The sequence below is a fragment of the Aplidium turbinatum genome, chromosome 10, assembly GCF_918807975.1.
Source record: "Aplidium turbinatum chromosome 10, kaAplTurb1.1, whole genome shotgun sequence".
NCBI classification, from domain to species: domain Eukaryota; kingdom Metazoa; phylum Chordata; class Ascidiacea; order Aplousobranchia; family Polyclinidae; genus Aplidium; species Aplidium turbinatum.
The window spans coordinates 2,818,192-2,839,495 of NC_137481.1; the positions used below are offsets into that span (position 1 = coordinate 2,818,192).

At 39.4% G+C, this 21,304-nt stretch overlaps 1 protein-coding gene across 1 annotated transcript; it reads right to left on the reverse strand.

The window, feature by feature from the left end:
* Nucleotides 1-1,965: 1,965 nt before the first annotated feature.
* On the reverse strand, nt 1,966-20,078 carry LOC145777896 (methionine aminopeptidase 2-like). The gene is made up of 12 exons (XM_082589253.1): nt 19,956-20,078; nt 17,494-17,692; nt 16,858-16,941; nt 9,125-9,308; nt 8,687-8,848; nt 6,705-6,778; nt 6,114-6,221; nt 5,617-5,718; nt 5,003-5,092; nt 4,426-4,529; nt 3,288-3,409; nt 1,966-2,611 (listed from the first exon to the last, which is right to left on the reverse strand). Exons 2-12 carry the CDS (start codon nt 17,639-17,641, stop codon nt 2,359-2,361), a joined length of 1,431 nt encoding a protein of 476 aa, XP_082445379.1. The 5' UTR covers nt 17,642-17,692; nt 19,956-20,078; the 3' UTR covers nt 1,966-2,358.
* Nucleotides 20,079-21,304: the final 1,226 nt, after the last annotated feature.

Sequence of the window (21,304 nt, forward strand, 5' to 3'; positions counted from 1 at the left end):
GAGTTAGCAGAGCCATGGATCGAGATTCAGTGCAGAGGCACACGAAAAGGTGCAGTAAAAGTTGGTTTGGTAGTTTGCAGAGGCTTGGTTCGCATACTTGCAGAGGCTCTTGACGCAGGGCCGGTTACCGAGATTGACAGAGTGAAGTTTCTGATTGTTGAAGTGTGGTTGCCAGAGAAATATTCCATTCACTAGGTGCCACTGAATGGAGAGCAGTCCTGAAATGCGTTGCTCAAGCCCACACCCAGAGAGTCGAACCAGCGTCGCGTGATCTTGAGCCGGGCGCGTAACCACTGAGCTAACGGGGCGGACGGAGTATGGGTTGTATGAAGTTCAGAGGCACACGTAGTCGTAAAGGTCCAGTAAAAGTTAACTTACTTTTCTTTCACCACTATTCTGTTGGGTCTCCCCTTCGGTGAGCTCTGCATTTTCTCACCAGCCGAAGCGACCTTCTTGAGTGCCGGAACATTGCTTCTCACGAAGCATAGCAGCCATCACCCTGACCGTTGCGCCAACTCATCCTCTCTCGAACAAGGGATTTTTCATCATGCCTATACTTAGTGCCCTTGAAGTTTTGTGCGGAAAATATGGTTTAGTAAAAAAGTCGTTCGAAACGACTGAGGGTTCAAACTCGCGCCCCTTAGGTCGTGGTTGCCATGACCGAACTACTGCGCCAGCAAACCTCACTTGGACAAGAGGTTCATGGTTGTCTTTGAGTTACATGCAATCAAATGTGTACGGGTTTTAAAAGCGAAATTTGTTGACAGATGTCGACGGGGTTACCACCGCGTTTCGAACTCGCAAGCTCTCAATCACTTTATTGGGCATCGCCCAAACCATTCGGCCATCTAGCAAACATGGAAGCAGTGGATCTGTGGTTGTATTTACCTTAAGCGCAATACAAGACTAATTTTTACTTTAGTCACAAGAATCCTTGCGTTGACAACATTGCATTCCAAAGTACCACCTTATATGTGCAATCGTACCTGCTTCTTGAGTTGAATTTGGCCCGGGCCAGAATTACTGAATGTGTAGGATAATAGGAATAAGAATAAAATCGCCCGGTCCCGAGGTGGGAGTAATAACTCGGAACTACTGTATTTATTCCAAGGGCAGTTGGTCTATCGATACTGGGCGACTCTACTAAGAAGCTGGTTGGTTGGTTTTAAATCTTTATCTTCGGACTGACAAAGCCTTGATAGGTTATTCCTGGTAGTTTCACATACTTGTAGAGGTTCTTAACGCAAGGCCGGTTATGGAGATTGTGATAAACACTTGACACTATTCTGCTACTGCCTTTAAAAAGTCCCCCCTAACAGTAGCTGCTTGTAGGCACCATTCTGGGGAAGCCCCGCCATCAAGATGCCGCCTGTTCATCGCTGCTCTATGGACTTGCGTGGCAAGACACAAAATCGATGATACGCATTGCCAGTAGCGTAGCCAGGAATTTTGAAAGGGGGGGTTTTGAAAACCCAGCGGCGGGGGGCTCCCCCAGAAAATTTTGAAAAATTACTTTGAATTTGGTGCATTCTGAAAGCATTTTCAACAAAAATGTGGTTACGAATATTCCTGTAAAATGGTGGTGTCTGGTGGCATTGCAAAAGGATAAGATCATGTTTTCTTTGGCATTTTTTCGGAAATAAAGCTAAGTCTCTATGTTTTCTTGTTGCTAATTCCTGGTTGAGATGTTTGGTATTGGCAAAACTTGCTCTTTTAATGCAATTTTGTTTAAAATTAGGCAATTTTTTTTTAGACCGAAAGCATCATTCTCAATATCGTGACGTCACACGCGTGCCAAAGGGGGGGTTGTAACCCCTAAAACCCCCCCTTGGCTACGCCACTGCGCATTGTATATTACCTAAAAACTACGGCCACAAGTCAGCTGCTGTTTCCTGTGCCTCCAGCTCATATCGATAATGACGTCATCTTCCAGCCTTCTTGGATGAAACAACTTTATCAGAACAATTCAGTTTGGAAGGATTATTATTCGTCAAAAACACGCGCAAAGTAAAACCATTCCACGAGTGTGATTAGATGTTGCAACGTTAAGCTCAAAGAAACCCCATTCACTTTTTATTCCATATTTCCTGTACAAAGCAAGGCCAGCTGGGAGGGTGGTTCTTTGTAAACGTCAAATTTACAAGTGGCTGAGACGTGCAAAGCAAGCATGACAGATGGATGAGACTTAACCCTTGAACTTGAGTTAATACAAATAACAGCAGAGTCATGCATCAACTCGTTTGTTCTTGGGCCAAGTTTCCAGGTAGCAAATCAGTTGTTGTTTTACATTGATTCAACGTCTGCAGGCGTTGTAAATGTAATGCAATCAATGAAAAAACGATTGATTTACAATACAAGTTAGTAATCTTCGCCACGGCTGACAACCTCTTTGCAATCGGGTCTCAAAATAATCGTATGTTCAAACTGCGCAGTGTAACAACCCTTGACATCACACAGGGGCGGGTAAGGATCTACCACTCCTGAATCGCACAAACTCTTGAGCGCCATCAGGTATTTGCTTTCACCCAATCGATCCAACCACCTGCGGCAGAAAGCGAGCGTACCGAAGTTCTGTGAGATGACGTGGAGAAGCTTCTTAGCTCTTGGTAACCTGGAATATAATCATCACAAATAATAACCAAAAACCACAAGAGAAGTGGGACGCAGCAGCCATACAAGGCATTGTCACAATCGGCTGCAAAGACGAGTGGTGAAAACCGTAGTACGGCGATCGAAAAAAGTCAGTTCGACACCGCTCAAGAGCATGATGTTGTGTTTTTGTCAGGAGACTTAAGAACGGCTGAATGACAAGGGTTGACACGGAGTTGGCTGCCTTGCCTTGCATGCCTGCCAGTTTCCTACAAATTTTCAATCACCCGGTGTAAGCCAGCGCATATAAGATCCATTCTCTATGGGAGCATTCTGTTGCATTTGAACATTTTTTCTTCGCTACTCCAAGGGTCGAGGAGCTGACTCGTGCAGTGGTGTGACACGCACAATGACAGCTGGGCGAATGACAATTCACGACAGAGGGATTGGTCGATTTTAGGGTTCCAGAAGATTGGAAAAATTGTCTGAATTTCAATCCCTAAATCTCACTGTTGTTCCACAGACTCTTGTCCGACCAACATTCGTAGCATAAATCTGTCTGATAAGCATTTAAAAATTTCAATGCACAGAAAAATCCTTATAAGCAGACCCATAGTGGTCTAGCTTAGTTGACCTCCCTCACTCGTTTGCTTCAAAACGTGAGTTTCATCCCAACCATCGAAGTCTTAAATATTTACCTGAGATTAACATGAGAATTGGCAAGGTCAAAGTTCTTCATATAATGCGAGCAGTCCATGTCATCATGAACCATTCCCTTGCCGGTGCTACCGAATGTCTCAATGGCGAACACTTCTCCTTCCTGCAAAACAGTTCGTCAACATTTGGATAAAGATCGGCTTAATGTCGCTTATGTATAAACAGCATAAGGGCAACCAGGTGAACAGCTGCCGCTTCGTAAAGACACGCCTAGCGCAATCCATCATGCGGAAAGAAGAATGTGAAGGTCTCTGTTTATGGTCTCGGCGTTTGCTACCTTGGAAGACGGCGAAAAATATTACTATGAAATTTCGAACAAAACATATAGCCAACCAAGAACACCTAAGACGCTAGATGACAACGCTGGCAAGATCGACCAGCGCAGAACATACTTCACCAAATACCGCATCCGGTGTCATGCAAGCAACGACGTCATGCAAGCAACGACGATAGCCCATGTTTTGTGACATGGAAACGTAACTAATTAACTAACTACAGGATTTAAAAGCGAATCTATGCAATAAACCATGGCCACCTAAAGATACGGCCTGATTTGTCACATTTTGCAGAAATTTCCAGATTTTTCTAACTTAGGGCGAACGTTTAAATAATTTTTTTCTAAAAATTAGATTTTTAAGCTTTCTTTATTCTTTTCCCCAGATGACACAATAGATTTTAAAATCCTCACATGTTGAAAAACAAAGAAAATTTGATTTTGTAGATTTTAGTCAGACTGTTAATTTTCAATAACAGTCTGATTTTGCGTTTTTCAACTTACTTTTTCTCATTTGCTACTGCTTACCCAAGGCAACAAAAAAGTTTTTTGTCATTAGGAAACCGCAAAAAGTAAAAACATCTCAAAAAATGTCAGTCAAGCACTAGCAGTAGCTGTAATCAAAATCTGCAAAATGTGACAAATCAGGTCGCATCTCCAGGTGGCCATGAATAAACTAATGGTAACGTAACGATACTTCCTCCATCTGAAGCTGATCTGGTAGAAGACATTGAAGCATAGACATTGGTCACTATATCTGAAGTGCGTTCCCTGACAGATTTATTGAATTGATCTGCATTTTAGTTTAATACTTTAAAGACACAGAGTTGGAACAAGTAGCGCACCTCCATTCTAGTTTGGTCGCCCCCCTTCACAATGGGAACGGTCTTACCGGCGTGGATCCTGTACTGGCCAATCGAGTGCCCGCTCAGATTGCGAATCGGACGAACTGGAATGACAAAGAACATGCACATGACATATTCACGAATAGATGAACTGCACAGCGCGCAGGATACATGGAAAGCGAATGTCTGGATATTATGAAACATTGCACAAAGAAGTTAAAAGAGGGAAAATTTGAATACTGTTGGAAGACCAAAGAAAACATGAGAGGACATTGCGATGCATTACCTGACAAAGCGGAACTTAAAAATTCAAGATGCCAACAATAGCGAAAAATGGATACGTGGCTACAGACAGCTGGTCGACCCTGAGGCTTCGGGCTGAAGACCAGGATTCTTTGAAGCAAAATAGAGAGACAATATACAGTTGAAAGTTTGCATGATACACCACGTATTCACAAACATGGTTGTAAAGCACAAGAAACATAGAAAGCGAATGTTTCGATATTAAGAAGAGTTGAATGCACAAAGAGTCAGAAATGGAATAATTCGAATACTGCACTGAACCACACTGACTAACCCTGGTAGGTCCTCCCATCAATTTCAACTTCGTAAGACTCCATCGTTTCTTGGATAACCTCACCCAGATCGCACAGACGGACGTCAATCCCTGCAAGAACCAGATGATTTCATATGTTAGTGCCAGGTTTAAACATGTTGCAGCATTTAATTATTTTTTCATCTTGCTTGTTGGTGCAGATAAGCTTAGAAATTGATGATGGTGAGTGTGTACTTATGTACTAAATAAGTTTTCCCACTTCGTGCCTCAAAGAAAATCACAAGATCTTTGCCGAGACTGCAGACCTTGACACTGATCTTTGCTGTGCACAAGCAGAGGTCATCAACGGAAAAAAAAATGTTAAGTGTGATGATGAGGTGGCAGTTAAAAATAGGAAGGGACCACATCATGGGAAGAAGAGTTGATGGACTTAGTAATTTGAGATTAACAATCAGCAACAGCAATAACAAAAAGTGAATAGCTACAAAAACGAGCGAGATGATCCTTGACAGAACGATTCTTTGGGGAAACAAGGAATGCTTTGGTCTTATATCCTGTCAAAAGGATTTAGCCACCTAACGTTAATTCCATGTTTTGCAATGTTAAAACTTGAAAAGATTTGCTTGCGCCATCACCTGCATTCTTGATTCCAGTGTTGGTGGCATCCTTCACGGCCTCCAACAAACGATCGTACTTCGGGTTGAAGCTCACGGTGAAAGCGCAGTCAATGATGCGTCCTGAGGTTAATCAGCTTAGTTCGGGTTAAGGAGAAAAATAACTGCACTAGCCTAGCCAGAAAATCAGCCATTTTTTACATTGATTTAACATATTGCGATTACAGAAAATGATTTGATGGCTGAAACGTTGGTATGCCTTGATCTACAGTAAGAATAGGAGATCAAGAACACTCAACAAAACTTTAAAATGTTGCGCTCAGGGACTGGGCCCGAGTCGAGAGTTTGAAAACCCTGCAAATTCAATAAACAGGTTTCTTAACCCAGAGGTGAACAACTGAACATCTCGACACTGCAGCTACTAGAATTACAAGAACTACTGACATTTCGTCTACCATAAGGTAGATACTGTTTGGTGAAGACTTTGAAAACGCATCAATTGAAAACCTTCATCTTACCATTGATGTGAGTTCCGAAGTCAATCTTGCATACGTCATCGTACTGAAGCACAGTCTTGTCGCCAGCGTTTGGGGTGTAATGGGCTGCGCAGTGATTTAACGAGCAACCTTGTCCATGAACACAAGTGATGTATATCTTACATATTGGAGCAATGTACTGTAATCCTAGGGCATACTTGATGCATTGAAATTGGAAATGATAATCTTTTAAATTATTTAAAATGATTATATGAAGCCATTTTCACTAAAGCTGCCATTTGATATTATATATAAAGTTTAGTGCATTTTAGTTCAGCAGGCCATAGGCCGTGGGCATTTCTCTCCAGAGCAGCAAAGTCATGAGAGAACTTAAGGGCTATAGTAAAAAGGGGTTTCCTCTCTACAATCGACGACATGCCTTTAAGTGTCTTGCCAAAGACACAGCCACGTGCTCTTGAACTGTGGTGGCGAACCGGTGGCCATTCCAACGTCGGACCATGGCTCTCACCACTCGGCTATGCAGCCAGTGCATGTCACGAAGTAAATAAATAAACGACAAAAAGTCGATTCTTCCGGGTCCACTACAAATGCAACCAATCAAAATATACTCACCTGTGGGGAATGCTAAGCCTGCTTCTAGTTTGTTTTCGTTGATGAGACATCTTGAGGCAGTCTCCAACTTTTCGCTGAAATAAATGCAACAACTTGTTTTCACGTCACTGATCACCTTGTGGCAGCAAGACAGGACGTGACGTAGCGCACCTACCAAACAGAGGATATGTCGCAAGTTGGGAAAGGACGAAGGTAAATGCAAAAAATTAGTTTTATCTCGATTGGTTGAACTACAAAAAAGTAACCTAGACACTAGACAGCAAAATCCGACATTTTTACATTGATTCAACGTCTGCAGCGCAATTGGAATTTTTACTGATTTGAACCAGCGGTTTCTAACAACAATGGCTCACTTTGTCTGAGATAAAATCGAACCACTAATGCAAAATGTTGCCTTTACCCTACAAGTTATGACGTGCAACATCTTCTATGGGTCATACTGGCGTATCAAGCATGAGCGATTAGCTGATATCACCATGTTGTAAACTACACAAAACATAAGCAACAAGAGAAATGCTTTCATGCATGGCATTATCAATCACTAAATCGTTATTTATAAATCTCACTGAATCTCTTGTTGCCGAAAGTGAAGCTAATAAATCGTGTGGTTGATGATAGGCCTCTAACAAATAATTTGAATCGACTTCACTTTGCTAATTATTGTTCCCCAACAAAAAGTGTGAGAGTCACACATAGTCATAAACTTTCAATAAATGTCTCTTGAAGACATTCATCATCATCATCATCATAATCCATCGTCGGTTTGTTCCCCACTAGTGGGGGTGGCCGATTGTTTTCGCGCAGCAATTGTTCTAATCCCTTCTCTCCATTTCACCCTGTCCCTTGCATCTTCCTCCTTCAGTCCGACTTTTTTAAATTCATCCTTCACTTGTTGTTTCCACGTTCTTCTTGGACGACCGCGTTTCCTCTTCCCATCCACCTTTAGATTTAGTGCCTTTCTAAGAAAACTTCCTTCCTCCCTCCTTATCACATGTCCATACCATCTTACTCCATTTGCCCTTGCCAGTTGGTCTATGGTCTCTCTCATCTCTAGCATATCCAACAATTCTTCAGTCCTTTTTTCCCTTCTCGTTTTCACCCCACACATTGCTCTCACCATTGACCTTTCCGTTCTTCTCAGGATTGCCAGTTCACTCTCTCTCAATACCCATGTCTCGCTACCATATAGCATTGCAGGCCGCACACAGCTCCGATATACTTTTCCTTTCATCCTTAGTGAAAATTTTCTGCCATACAACATTTCCCCACATTCCCTGAACTTTGCCCAGCCCAATCTTGCCCTTGTTGTCACCACTGCTTCACATCCACCACTTCCATTTATCCGATCACCCAGATAACAGAAGTCTGTCACTGTTTCGATGCCATGGCAGAACTCATCATCATGGCCTTCCACTTCATTTCTTCCTTTACTGCATTTCCCACAAACAAAACACTTCGCCAATCTTGTTGCGGCTCTCTTGACATTAGCACATTATTTTAGTAATCTTCTTCTTGTGTTTGGGACCGCCGCAGGTCCCGTTGTTAAATCCAGGTACAGCAGCTAATGCATTGTGTGTTCATCGAGCATTGCTAGGTCCACATATCTATCCTGGGGTCTGTATACAGGACATTGGTAGTAACGTGGTATGAAATCTGAAAGTCTGAGCCACATGCACAAGATGGTGAGTCGGGCAAGGTCCCATTGAAATATGTTGTTATTGAAACTGCCCACCCCAGTCCGCAAGCAATTGAGCTTCACCCATTCCTTCCGAAGTAGTTCTGCTCCAGGTGGTGTATTGGATTGGGTTCATTAATATCCAATTATCCATCCTTGTAATGGGACAAGCCCAACAATAAAGTCGGGTTCCCATCTAATCAATAGAGCTCTACCCATTCAAAAATGCTAATTCAAACAAATTTTTCGTTTATTCAACATTTTCAAAGTGAGCGATAGTGCGATACCTAACTTGCTGACCACCTACCATATTTCAATCATTGTCATTCCAGGCTTGATGTAGCCTTGAACATATTTTCGAACTTGTCTGTGAGCCTCAGCAGCCTGTCTGAAATCATTCCACATTTCTTCGTAGGTTGTATTCATCGCTTTCTTCTCAGCGGAGGTTGTTCGCCAGGCAGCACTGCGTCTGAAAATTAAAATACGTTTAAACATGTATTAACAACAAGACTTTTGGCAAAGCAGTTAATGGCATGTTGGAGAGAGGATATCTAAATTGACATTTTAATCTTCTCGCCACTTAATCTTATCATTAGCTTCCTTCCATGTCCAAGCATTGGGTTCATCTTTATTACGTCAGGACGATGTAAAGTGCTCAGTTTGCTCCCAAAGCTCAGTAGCTAACTTCAAAAACTAGCAAAATTTGTGTTAATCTGAACCAGTGTGTAAAAACTAAATAACTTACCCGTCTTTATCTGGAGGATACTCTACTTCATCTCCATGAGGAAATATTTTGGTTGCATACAAGTCAAAAATAGGAATTGTTGGAGGATCAGTTTGTACTTTGGGGGTTTTCTTCTTACGTTTTCGTTTCTTTTTTGCCTGGCCTGTTGTTGCTTCACCACCCTCTTCAGTAGCTTTGTCACCGTCTGTTTTTGTTAGAAATAATTCAGCAATGTCATAGAAACAGCAACAAACCTAAAGTGGCAATGGGCGGGACATGTAGCAAGAATGAAAGACAACAGATGGGCCAGGATAACCACAGAATGGACACCAAGATATGCAAGAAGAACTAGAAAAAACTAACTTTCTTTCATACTTCATTGCATGAATGCAATGTATGTTTATTGTTTATGCAACACCCTTAGGCGAGTAAGAATTGACAAAAAAATAGCCGAACCCGGACATTTTTGATAACAACCATTTTTCTTCATAAAAAGATGGGTTACCTGTTTGACATCCCAAATCTAAAATTCGGCAAAATTCGGACGTGGGGAAAGGCCTTTTTCACTGGGGCAATTATTGATCGGCGCGCCATCTAGCGGAGGAAAAATTTATGTATTTTTGTCGTGCTAATTCCCGAATTTCAAGTGAAACAGGGATGATTAACATAGTATCTAGAATTACCCTTTAGCAAAATTTGCTATTTTACGTTGATTCAACGTTGCCAGACGTTGAATCGACGCAAAATAACATATTTTGTTTGCTGAGTGCCTCATGTAACAGAAATTAGGCTCCAATGATAGTGTAAAAGGTGGTCCCATACTTGATTCAAGTGTTGGGTATGAGAAGATAAGGTCCTCATTGTACTAAGCCTTCGGCACTAAAGATAGTAGGGTGGCCAGTTCCTTTCTCTCGGCCGTCTTTCCTGCAGCAGTTATGCCCACCCAATTTGTTACACCCTAGGTAGAGGTGAGCGGTGTTTATCAACAACCAAGCCGGAAGTTGAACCAGGTTTGCATAATTGGAAAGCCAACGTCTTACCCGTTGTGCCATTCCACAGTGTAGTGGTTGTAAAATTTTACAAAATGCTAATTAACTAAGATGGATTTCGGAAAATGTAATTTCGTCTGTTACAACGTATCTGACGAACATGAAAATTATGGACTCATAAAATTTGGTAATGATTTATACCTTGAACTTTCACAAAGAAAAGCTTTCAGAAATAGCATAATTAAGGAGTTGGATAACAACTATAACGTCATACCAGCCAAGTCATTAAATCCATTGCATCATCGCCGAAGCTGCACAAAAATACTTAGCCTACCTGAAGAAATAGGTCGTTACATGGGTAGCCATTCTTACGTCGATGCAATGTCGCCAGACTTTTGTTGTCAATTGGAATTTTTATACATCAGGTCACAAGATCGAGTATTCTCTTGGATGTACTATCATCCTTTGGTCTTTGTGCAAGTTAAGGTCTCAAGTAATAGCGTTTAAACGATCAGCTACTGTAAGCCAAGCGAATGGTGATAATACGGATGAGGAAATGGACTCTACATCTACAAGTCATCCCGGCTCTTTCTGCCAGTGGGTAGCAGATAACTTCAATTTTAACGAAGATACTCTGACAGGTCAAGAACTCATGATACAACGCATGTGATGGGTATTATAAATTGTCAAACACCAAGAATGGCAACTCGACCACTAGTTATTGAAAAACAACACGTCAGCGCAAATGAACTACTGGAATCAGGCAATTTGGGCAATTTAGTCAAGTCGTATACTGCTGCAAAGACAGGTACTTGGAAAGACGTGCGAATCAAGCAGCTGAACGTATCTTCCGTGTTATTTACGCACCATAAATTGCTTGACACTCTATGGCTGTATTCAAACATATTCAATTCTAAGCCAGTACAATGGCAAGGGTTCATGGCTAATGTAGTTAAAGGTGAGTTTCAGGTTTCGTCAGTATCATTTATTCCTATGATACCGCTTAATCCCGCAACAGATGAAGCTGTTTACAATACAATGATATTTGTTCAAGACCAAGCGAGACAAATGAGCAATGAGCATGCTTTGTGCACCGCTAACGTTTGACCAACCCCTCTACTTCAGAGCATTCAAAATTAAACAGGACAATTTTGGTATTTTCAAAAATGTTCACTAACGACTTGGTGGTTTTCATCAACTGATGTCCTTTCTCGGAGCAGGGTGCAAACTGATGGAAAGAAGTGGTTTAGATGATTTATGGAAAACTGTGTATGCATCGAAATCTTTGCCAAAAATAATGGAAAAGATTTGTAGGCTACAATGTTTCAGCAGTGCATTATTGCTGACCTACTCGTGTAAATGTGGATAACGTCTTAATTATTGGTAACGATATTATTCGCAAAATATGTGGAAAGAAACTGAACGAGATTTAGATCTGACCAAGCAAGTACCTTTGCCGTTATGCGAAAAGCCTTAAAATATGGAGATAAAGAGATACACAATACACATGTCATCCACCAAAATCTGTCACAGATTACTGTCTATAGCCTGTTTGCAGGCGTCACTGGAACCGGACAAATTTTCATATGAACTTGCCAATGTTCCACCATCACTTTTCTCAGATGACGGAAGTATACGGAAATCTCAGACATCTGCATTGTTCAAATACATAATCTTGCAAAATGAAAATATTTTGTGCACTAATTCTCGATTATCTTGTATTTCGATTGTATTTGATGGCTGTGCTTTCATTTACTGACTTCCCTGGCCAAAAGTTAGGAATATGAAAAATTTGCTTGAAATGTTCATTCAATATCTTCTACGCGGGGAAAATACCAATATCAGAGTTGTTTTTGACAATTGTGGTATTGAAACAACCAAAGGAGCAGAGCAAAAGCGCATAAGCTGACCACATCATTCTTGTCCCGATGTAGCAATTCGCTTAGACACACCCATCCCGGCAAATAAACCCGCGTTTTTATCAAATAAACGTAACAATTTATAAACTTATTCCAAAATAATCTTAGTAGTAATGGCATTACTGTGGACAAGGCCAAAGGAGAAAGAGACGCTGATGTTGCTATCGTCCGTAAGGTTCTGGAAGAACATGAAACCTATGGTCAGCAAGTAGGCTATAGGCTAACTGTGATGGCTGACGATACTGATATACTCATCCTTTTGCTTTATCTCGCACCACGCGGAAACAGCATTTAGGCTACATGAAAACGTCTAACGCGAAAATTTCCATTCGTCGAGCTCAGCTTGCTCTCGGAGAAGATATGTGCCGATCTTTGCTATTTTGCCACGCGTTCTCTGGATGCGATACAACATCCTGCTTTAAGCTTTTACGAAACGGGAAAAGTAAAAGTTTTTAAAATCTTGAAAGGCCTGGACAAAGTACTACGTAAATGTGCCGACTTCGGAAACAAGAAAGCTTTAAAAGAAAAGACATTTCCAGAATTGGAGAAGAATTCTCCCAAATTCTGTACAAGAGAGTGTTTTCCATCAATACCGTACTTTGAATTTATTGCGCTACCATTACGCTGTATCCCCAAAATATATATCAGTTGAAAGAATGCCTCCAAAAAGTAGAGCATGCTACTTTTACAGCCTTCGTGTGCATCATCAAGTGTCAACATGGCGTCATTTGAAAGCTGTGCTGAGTCCTACTTTCTATGGATACAAGGAAACAGCTTCTGGTCTGGTCCCAATAATGACAGATAATGAACGTGCAGTGTGCACCGAAAACCTTTCTGAAAGAAATTAGGTGCAATTGCAGGAGCGCTAAGCGTTTACGCACATCTTGTGGTTGCTCCAGGAAAGGCTTTAAATGCAGTATTCACTGTGCTTGTGAAGCTCAGTGTGAAAATTCATCACTTTTAGAGTGTTAGATACCCAAAAGCTGTGAGTGTAGAAGTATATTTACTTTAATAAAAATAGTTGCATCCCTAGAACGGGACCTCAAATTGTTATTGTGGTAGTTTTTGCAAGTAATATATTTTTGCAATGAATGATTTGTAAATGAAAGTGAACGCATATATTAAATGTACGCTGCATTTTCTGTTGAAGCAAAGCAATAGTACTGAATAAACGACATTAAATGGTCTCCGTTAATTGCTCAAATCGCTGATGTTTATCTTTCTATTATACGTTGATTATACATTAGGGTGGCCCTTAAAAATCATTTTTCTGAAATTTACTGCTCCAAACCCTTAAAAAGTTTCGTCCTTACAAAAAATGAGGTCTTGCAAAAAAAATTTTAAATTTGAAGATAATTTAGAGGGTGCACAAAACCCCTCAAGTTCCGCATCCCCCCAAAAATGCAAAATTTGGATATCTCGAAAACCGCTTGAGCTAGAGATGTGCTTTTGGTGTCTAAAGATGCAGAAGACAAGGTTTTCTATATGCTTTCTGAACATTGAATATGCCTATCTTGAGTAGAAAAGCAGTAATTTTGAAAAAACTACTTTTTAGGGGTTTTGCGTGTAAGATTCATAGTTAAACAATAGTGCAGACCAAAAACCACAATTTTACAATTTACCTTTCTAACCTGTTAAATTGTGATGTTACAAGTAAACAAATAGAATATTGCAAACATGTGTTTTAGGGTAGTAGGGTGGTCCTCACACAAATAACAAGGTCGGGTAAGGTGGTCCTTACGAGAAAATGCATGTAAATTTTGAGATTCGGTAATTTGTTTTTGAAAAAGGCTACAAAAGCACTTCTTGTAATCAAAAATAGGAAAACAATGCGCAATAAACTATATGATACAAAGCATAAGCTTAGCATTATGACAAATTATTGGGCTTTATCGGAATATCAATCACTGACGGCAAAATTAACTAGCTTTTCGCATTGCCTTGGCATGAAAATCACATAGTTTTTCTGTCCGCATTGCTAATTGTTGGCCAACACATGCTTGTCAGCTAAAGTGGCTTTATTGCAGTTTGGAAATCGTTTCCAAAGGTCTGCAACCACCTGCATCAGATACTGAACCTGTTCTTCATTGTGAGTGAGGATGCGGTTATTATTCCTCTATGAGAGCTACACCTTGCTCAGCGTGGTCATTTGTGACAGTTAGAGTGTCTACTATGTTTGATGCCTCACAGTAACCATCACAGATCGCCCAGGTTTCTGGATCCTGTTCCAAAAACTCAGTTGATATGTCCAGTTTTTTGAACAGTGACAATGACCCCTTAATGACCTGGTCAGAAAACTTCAGTCAATCAGTCATTGCAGAATTGATTGTCCGTCGTTAAGGGGCATCCTCAGTTTCTTCCCGCTCTTGTATTGCTTTGACCATGAGTCTTTAGGTTTGGGTCGATACAGAACGATCAAAAAAGGCAAGGGCAGCTAGTTCTTCAGACAGATACCACAGGTGGGAGGAAAACGTGGATAATACAGCATTCGACACTGCAGTGTTAATGCTGGAATATGTTTTAAAAGACTTCAAAAGATTTAGATCGTTATTCGGGGCTGCAACAGGAGATTCTATCTATGCCTTAAGGTACAATTTTGTAGCAAAAATACACATCTGCAAGAGCCCACTCCTTTCTCTTTCTGCAAGTTTAAACTGGTCATAAAACATCCAAACTTTTAATGAGTACAAAATCTTCGACATCCATCTAGCATGATGCATTGGGCCAGGAATTATAAAATGAACACCTCTCGGAGGAATAGCTCCCATAAAAATTAATGAGAGCTCTATAAATTCTCTGTTATCATCATCATCACGTAAATCTTTTCTTTCCTTCAAACATTTTTCAGCCCAAGCTATTATAGATCCACATCGATGACTGTATCAGCTATTTCTTTGTTTTCAGCTATTGTGGTGAACCTCGTCTTGCCTATAAACTCCCAGCGTGTTTAAAATCTTTTAAATACCAGGACATCTGGTGAAGCAGTGCTTCTCATGATTGTGGTAAAAGCTGTTTGTACTAGCAGCTCATGAATATGGTGGCAGCATGCTAGATACAATAGATCTTTTTGCAGGTCTTGTTCAATGAGGACACATGAGCCAAGCTTTCACCCTGTGTTGGAAGCAGTAGTGTCAAATGATAATGCAATCACTTGTTCTATTAGGCCCCATTCATTGAGAGCTTCTACAGCAGCTTTTGCTTGTTTTGATCCTGTTCCGTTTGGCTATTTTGCTACTTGCAACAGCTGAGAAACCCCATTACCAGTTACAATAATCGGCAAGCGGTCGACATGCTGTTTGGTTGTTAAGTCTCTGAGAAGCTTTCCATCCCAGTTGACAACCGCAGGAACATTAGCTCGGAACTCAGCTTTAAGTTTTACATGAATTTTATGAAGTTTTACATTAGCTCGGAACTCAGCTAGACTTAGGGACATGAAAACAGTACTTACAGGTTGTTAAAGGTTATGAACATTGTGTATCTGATGCCCAGGTCGCTGAATTTCTAGTCACTTTAAACAGTGCTATTTGTTTACTTGTAACATCACAATTTAACAGGTTAGAAAGGTAAATTGTAAAATTGTGGTTTTTGGTCTGCACTATTGTTTAACTATGAATCTTACACGCAAAACCCCTAAAAAGTAGTTTTTTCAAAATTACTGCTTTTCTACTCAAGATAGGCATATTCAATGTTCAGAAAGCATATAGAAAACCTTGTCTTCTGCATCTTTAGACACCAAAAGCACATCTCTAACTCAAGCGGTTTTCGAGATATCCAAATTTTGCATTTTTGGGGGATGCGGAACTTGAGGGGTCTTGTGCACCCTCTAAATTATCTTCAAATTTAAATTTTTTTTGCAAGACCTCATTTTTTGTAAGGACGAAACTTTTTAAGGGTTTGGAGCAGTAAATTTCAGAAAAATGATTTTTAAGGGCCACCCTATTATACATCTGCTAACGTTGTATTACCACATGTTTCAGTTGCTAATGTTGTTGAAGCGTCATATAGCCTACATTGAATTACACTTTAACGTAGGCAATTATAATTGCGTGACAATAATTAAACTGTAATAAATGGCCAAATACGTCGCAAATATGGGCGTCGGCAGAACAAATGCAGGGGTGGGGGAGAAGTGGGGGTTGGGAGGGCACAATTTTTGAAGCCAAATTCTACTTGTAAAAAAGCACACAACTTTTAAGCTGCAACATAGGTAAGAAACGATCTAAATTTAAAGTAACATTTGAGTGGTGAGGTGCAAAAATTGTGAAAAAAATTACTATTAACGTATGATGGAAGTGGTTGTTGCGCCTACGGCGCAAAACTATTTAGAGAAATCAAAAAACGAAAGTAGAATTGGTTGAAAACCTGATGAGAAAGTGTTTGCGTGGAAGGCTAATACAATTTTTGAAAATTGCATTCTCAAGCAAATTACACGTAAATCATAATCTTGGGGGGGGGGGTAAGTGCCCCTTTCCTGCCGACACCCATGATCACAAACTTTTAAAAAAAATATTATTACACTTATCTTTTTGTGAGTGTTAATTACGTGTGTATGCTTACTAAGTTGCATTTTACTTAGGGAAAATATTTACAACCGCTAGACGGCGCACTATGAAAATTTAAAATGCGGTTTTGGGGCAGTTCCCCAAGTCCGATTTTTGCCGAATTTTGGAATCGTCGGTCTGATTACCAGACAAGCCTCCTACAACCAAAAAATGGTTGTTATCAAAAATGTCCGGGTCCAATGTCACTTCTTACTCGCCTACCTTTATTAAATGAAAATTTATTTTATTATATTCAACTCCTAAACAAGCACTTCCCCCATTGCTGGTCTGGTTATATAATTCACCTTCAACACCATCTTGGTCTCCATTTACTTCAATATTTTCCTCTGTTTCCTTATTTTCTGGAGATTGTGTGCCTTCTGCTGAATCTGCAACAATTGAGTCCTTTTTTATTTATAAAGAAAGTCAAAGGTGACACAAATTCTGGTTTGTAAAATGAGGTCTAACTAACATTCACTTTAACACAAGATATATACCGTGCTATACCATTTTACACTCAACTTACCCCCACAATAACTTACAAGATCAACTGCAAAACATTAATCTGGAAATATATAAAATCGACTGCTTATTTAAGGAAACAAACTCATTCAAAATGCTATGAAAATTTGTCACTATGTAACCAAGTGTTGGATTCAGATCAAAATCTTGTTTTGTTTAAAACTTGTGGCTTTAATTTTACTTATTGTTTGTGGTTGGTGAATTGAAACACATGACACTGTAAAAAAACAGTAAGAATGATGATTAACATAATTATAGATCTATACAGTATTAATTGTTCATCTGTGACTGCCAGGATGAAAGATCAGAAATATGCTGTCAGATTTAAATAATATTAAATCAGGATATTTAAAAATGTTTACTTCGCATCGCACTCAAACAACATCACATACTAATACTATACATTTACAGTAGTTTACCTGGCTTCTTCTTTTTTCTCTTCTTTTTCTTTTTTTTAATTTCCTGTGCTTCTTCTTCTACTACTTTGCTGAGTGAATCCATGTTAATTTCTTCGTCATTGTGAACCTGCTCAGACACTGGACTCTCAACTACAGCTGAAGCAGACATTGCACAAATTAACAATAAATTTGTGACACGAACGCTGCAGCAAGAACAGACCTAAATAAAAGTAGTTCTAATTGAAGTTGTTGTGTATGATAATAAGGAATCATGAAGATAATAGCCTATGGTAAAGCAAAAGATTCCGATGGCAATGCCGCCAACTAAGCCAAAAAATATAACACCATTGTAACGTTAGCACTGTTTTTGCATAACCCTTTCATAGATGTAGCCACCTGTCTTTTGAAGATATCAAAATTTTATGATTCAACCTTTTCTGCTTTTTTTAAATGATACGGTAGCATGCTAGTACACTTGACTAGACTGCTGGCCAACGTTTGGTTTTCATGTTAAAAACTAAGTACTTTATCACTGAAATCTCTTGAGATAGTTTAATTAAATTGATTTATGCCGAGACAACATACACTGACCCGAAAAGTTAAAAAAAAACTGAATTTAAAACAAAGAATTTTAGGACAAACATTGAACCGATTTGATAATGGGCAGCAAACAAGACGTTACACAATAAATACAGCATGTAAAACAATTAAGCCTTATGACTCACTAATCGCTGTTTGATAAATTTTGTACTGTACGGTATATAGTTCAATTCTTTACTTGATAAAAACTTTAGTTTTCTCATCCCGATTCTTTCAAAGCTGAGACGGGCGAGTCAATTGCTTGTTTGCTACATGCGGCAACTGCAGACTTGGATTCTTGATATTATAATTTCTCTAGTTTTTAATCAATTTCAAAAATTTTGGTATTAAAAGGTTCCCAATTAAATTATCTTCTTCATTTTACTAAACTTAGTTTATCTCCAGGTCTCAATTTATTATTGAGTGACAAATATGCCGAAAATGTTCGCTTATTGCTAAATATAGTGTTGTTGCTTAGTTATGTCTATTCAATGGACAATCAATCAATCAAGTTTATTTCGGCATAGCTCCACATTCATTTTCAAAGTACACATCAGGAGATATAACAAATAGCTTTCTTTATATGGAAACTACACTGTGGAGACACCGAAAAAACCATGCGGTTATCTAAGTCAAGGTGCCCCCACATCTCAGTGCATGGGATGTTTTACTGGATGCAATATATAATTGGATTAATACAGTAGAATTCGCCTATAGTGACTTTGGCTATAGTGACACTTCGCCTATAGTGACACCTGTTGCAAAGTCCCGTTTGCAAACCATATGTTTTGCATAGAAATGACTTCGCCTATAGTGACTTCGTGTATAAGAACACTTTGCTTACAGTGACACCACATTTCTGTCCCTTGGGCTCAAAAATTTCCGTATAAGGACACTTTACGGTGTATTTCCAGTTTAAGTTGGAATCATATTTTGTCCTTATCAGCATTCGCCAGTTCCCAGTCAGCAAATCCATCTTTTTACATTGATTTAACGTATGCAGAGGTTGAACCATAAAGGATTGATTTGCTGACTGGGTTTGAATTAAACCAACATGGGATGCGCATGCGCAGATACTGCACAAGTGACGTTATCAACGACGTCATCATTCGGCTATAGTGACACTTTTTCCGCGGTCCCTTCAGGTGTCACTATAGGCGAATTCTACTGTAGTACAGAAAAAACAAAAAAAACAAACAAACAGAAAGAAAAACAACAACAATCAACAAAAAAGGAAAAAAAAATAGTTATCAACAACAGTAGCCTAAAGCAAAAATATAATCATAGAATGTCACTTAAATGGGTCAGTAACTAGTAGCCTAAATCAGTTTATCAATGCCAACAATGTAAATAATGCCAAAAATCAGCTTTAATAATTTGAAATGAGTTGTTTTTTATATTCCTTTTTGAAAGAAGAAAACGACAACCTTGTGATTTGCTTTGGGATATTATTCCACAAGGTTGCTCCAGCATATTCAATGCATTTTTTCCCAGAATTGGAATTTATTTGCTGAATATATATATATATAGACTCTTTCTCAGCACTTCTGGTTGAATACTTGTGAATGTCTTTAGATTTTGTGAACATGTTTTCAAAATGATTTGGTAATACATTATGGTGGATTTTAAACATAAATTTTCCTAGTTCTAGTAGATGAATATCCTCTATCTTGAGTATATCAAACTCTTTATATTTGGGGGAAAGTTTTGTATAGTAGTCACAGTTGGCTATACATCTCAGTGCATTATTTTGCAAGGTGTTTAGAATTTTAAGATTGGAAGAGTCAGCTGTGCCCCAGCTTGTGATGCCATATTGAAGATGAGTATATATAAGAGCATAGTATAAGTAGTATAGAATAAAGTGCCTGGAACGTAACAGAAAAAGTCCCGAAGAGGTTTCTTACCAATCCAACCAAAGATGCAAATTCTCCTGCTCTCTCTGCTTTCGTGCTTCGCAATATATCAGTGTTCCTCAATTTTTTTTAGGGAATACAACACTGCAGTTTTGTTTATTAGGCAAGGAACGCCCAATGAGCAAGAACAGTGAAGTAAATACAAACATTTTACCATCAAAGTTGGATTTCGTATAGCAATAAAAGGTAAAAATATAGCAAAATATGGTAAAATATATTTGATAAAAACACTCCCATTTCCATAACCAATGAGCCTCCATTTTGACCTAATAAGATACTTGGTTTTTGTGTCTTTATATGCTAGGAAAAAAGCCTGCTTTGAAAACTGTGAGCTTTTTAGTTTGATAAAAAAACCTTCCCGATGCTCGAAGAGAAACCAGTTCAACGCCGTTGGAGAACACGAGGCTGTGTTTTGGCAAGACATGAAAAAGCATGAAAAAATAGAAGCAGCTGACTCTATGCCAGCGTAATCTTTCGCTGCTTTCACGTTCTAAGGTGTTGCGAGTTGCGACCGTGCCATGTTTTGAACTGATTGTCCTGCTTTGGCATCATGCACGTTATAACGTCTGCGTTTTGTCGCTTACTATTTTCTAGACCTCTGCTATGTTTGGCATATGTTGTTTTTTGTTGTGATAGTCAGAAAATCCAAAACAAACAGAACTTATCTGATGGTGTGTGTGTGGCAGTTGTATTCGCAATGCAATTACGCTTTAGGTCACGCAGTGGTCGACAAACGTTTTATGCCTTCAACTCTTTAGGTCTACGCCTACTCGTCACGATATTTCTTGGGAACGCCTTTCCTCTAGAAGTTGTACGAGATTAGCCTAGACTCGGGGCTTAAAGTCCCTAACTCGGACTATGCAAAAACATTTCGATACATTTAATCATAGGCTATAGTCTAGCCTAACCTACGTTTTGGAATGGAAAAAAAGTTATCTGTAGCATCAGCAACACAAAAGCGTTAGCAAAAACGAGAGCAATTGATGCAATACGAATCTCTGCTTCTGTAAGGTTCCAACTTTTTTAAAGTTAAAACCAAGCTGAAATCATACGGGGACATGAGTTAGAAACTGTTCTAATTTGTATTCAGGTAAAGAAATTACGAAATCGTTTTACTGAAAAATATCATCTTCTCTTTTTTCAATGTTGACACTGACAGCGGAAGCAATGCTTCTCTTGCTTCCATTGAGGATACGCCCCTGCACAAGATATATCTGTGAAGTTTTGCTGAAGCGCTAAAAATTATTTTTGCCTTCTCAACGGCCATCTTATTCCTTTGAAAGGCGCCACAGCTAAGAAAAGCTGCAATCAAACATATTAGGAAAAAAGCAATGATCAAG

What these genes read in the sequence shown, in the direction of transcription:
- LOC145777896 (XM_082589253.1), bottom strand. Translation starts at nt 17,641, where the DNA reads ATGTCTGCTTCAGCTGTAGTTGAGAGTCCAGTGTCTGAGCAGGTTCAC. An exon ending in AGACCAAGATGGTGTTGAAG is followed by an intron (nt 9,309 to 16,857) that starts GTGAATTATATA and finishes TAACAAAAACAG; the next exon opens with ACGGTGACAAAGCTACTGAA. An exon ending in AGGCTTAGCATTCCCCACAG is followed by an intron (nt 6,222 to 6,704) that starts GTGAGTATATTT and finishes TTCATGGACAAG; the next exon opens with GTTGCTCGTTAAATCACTGC.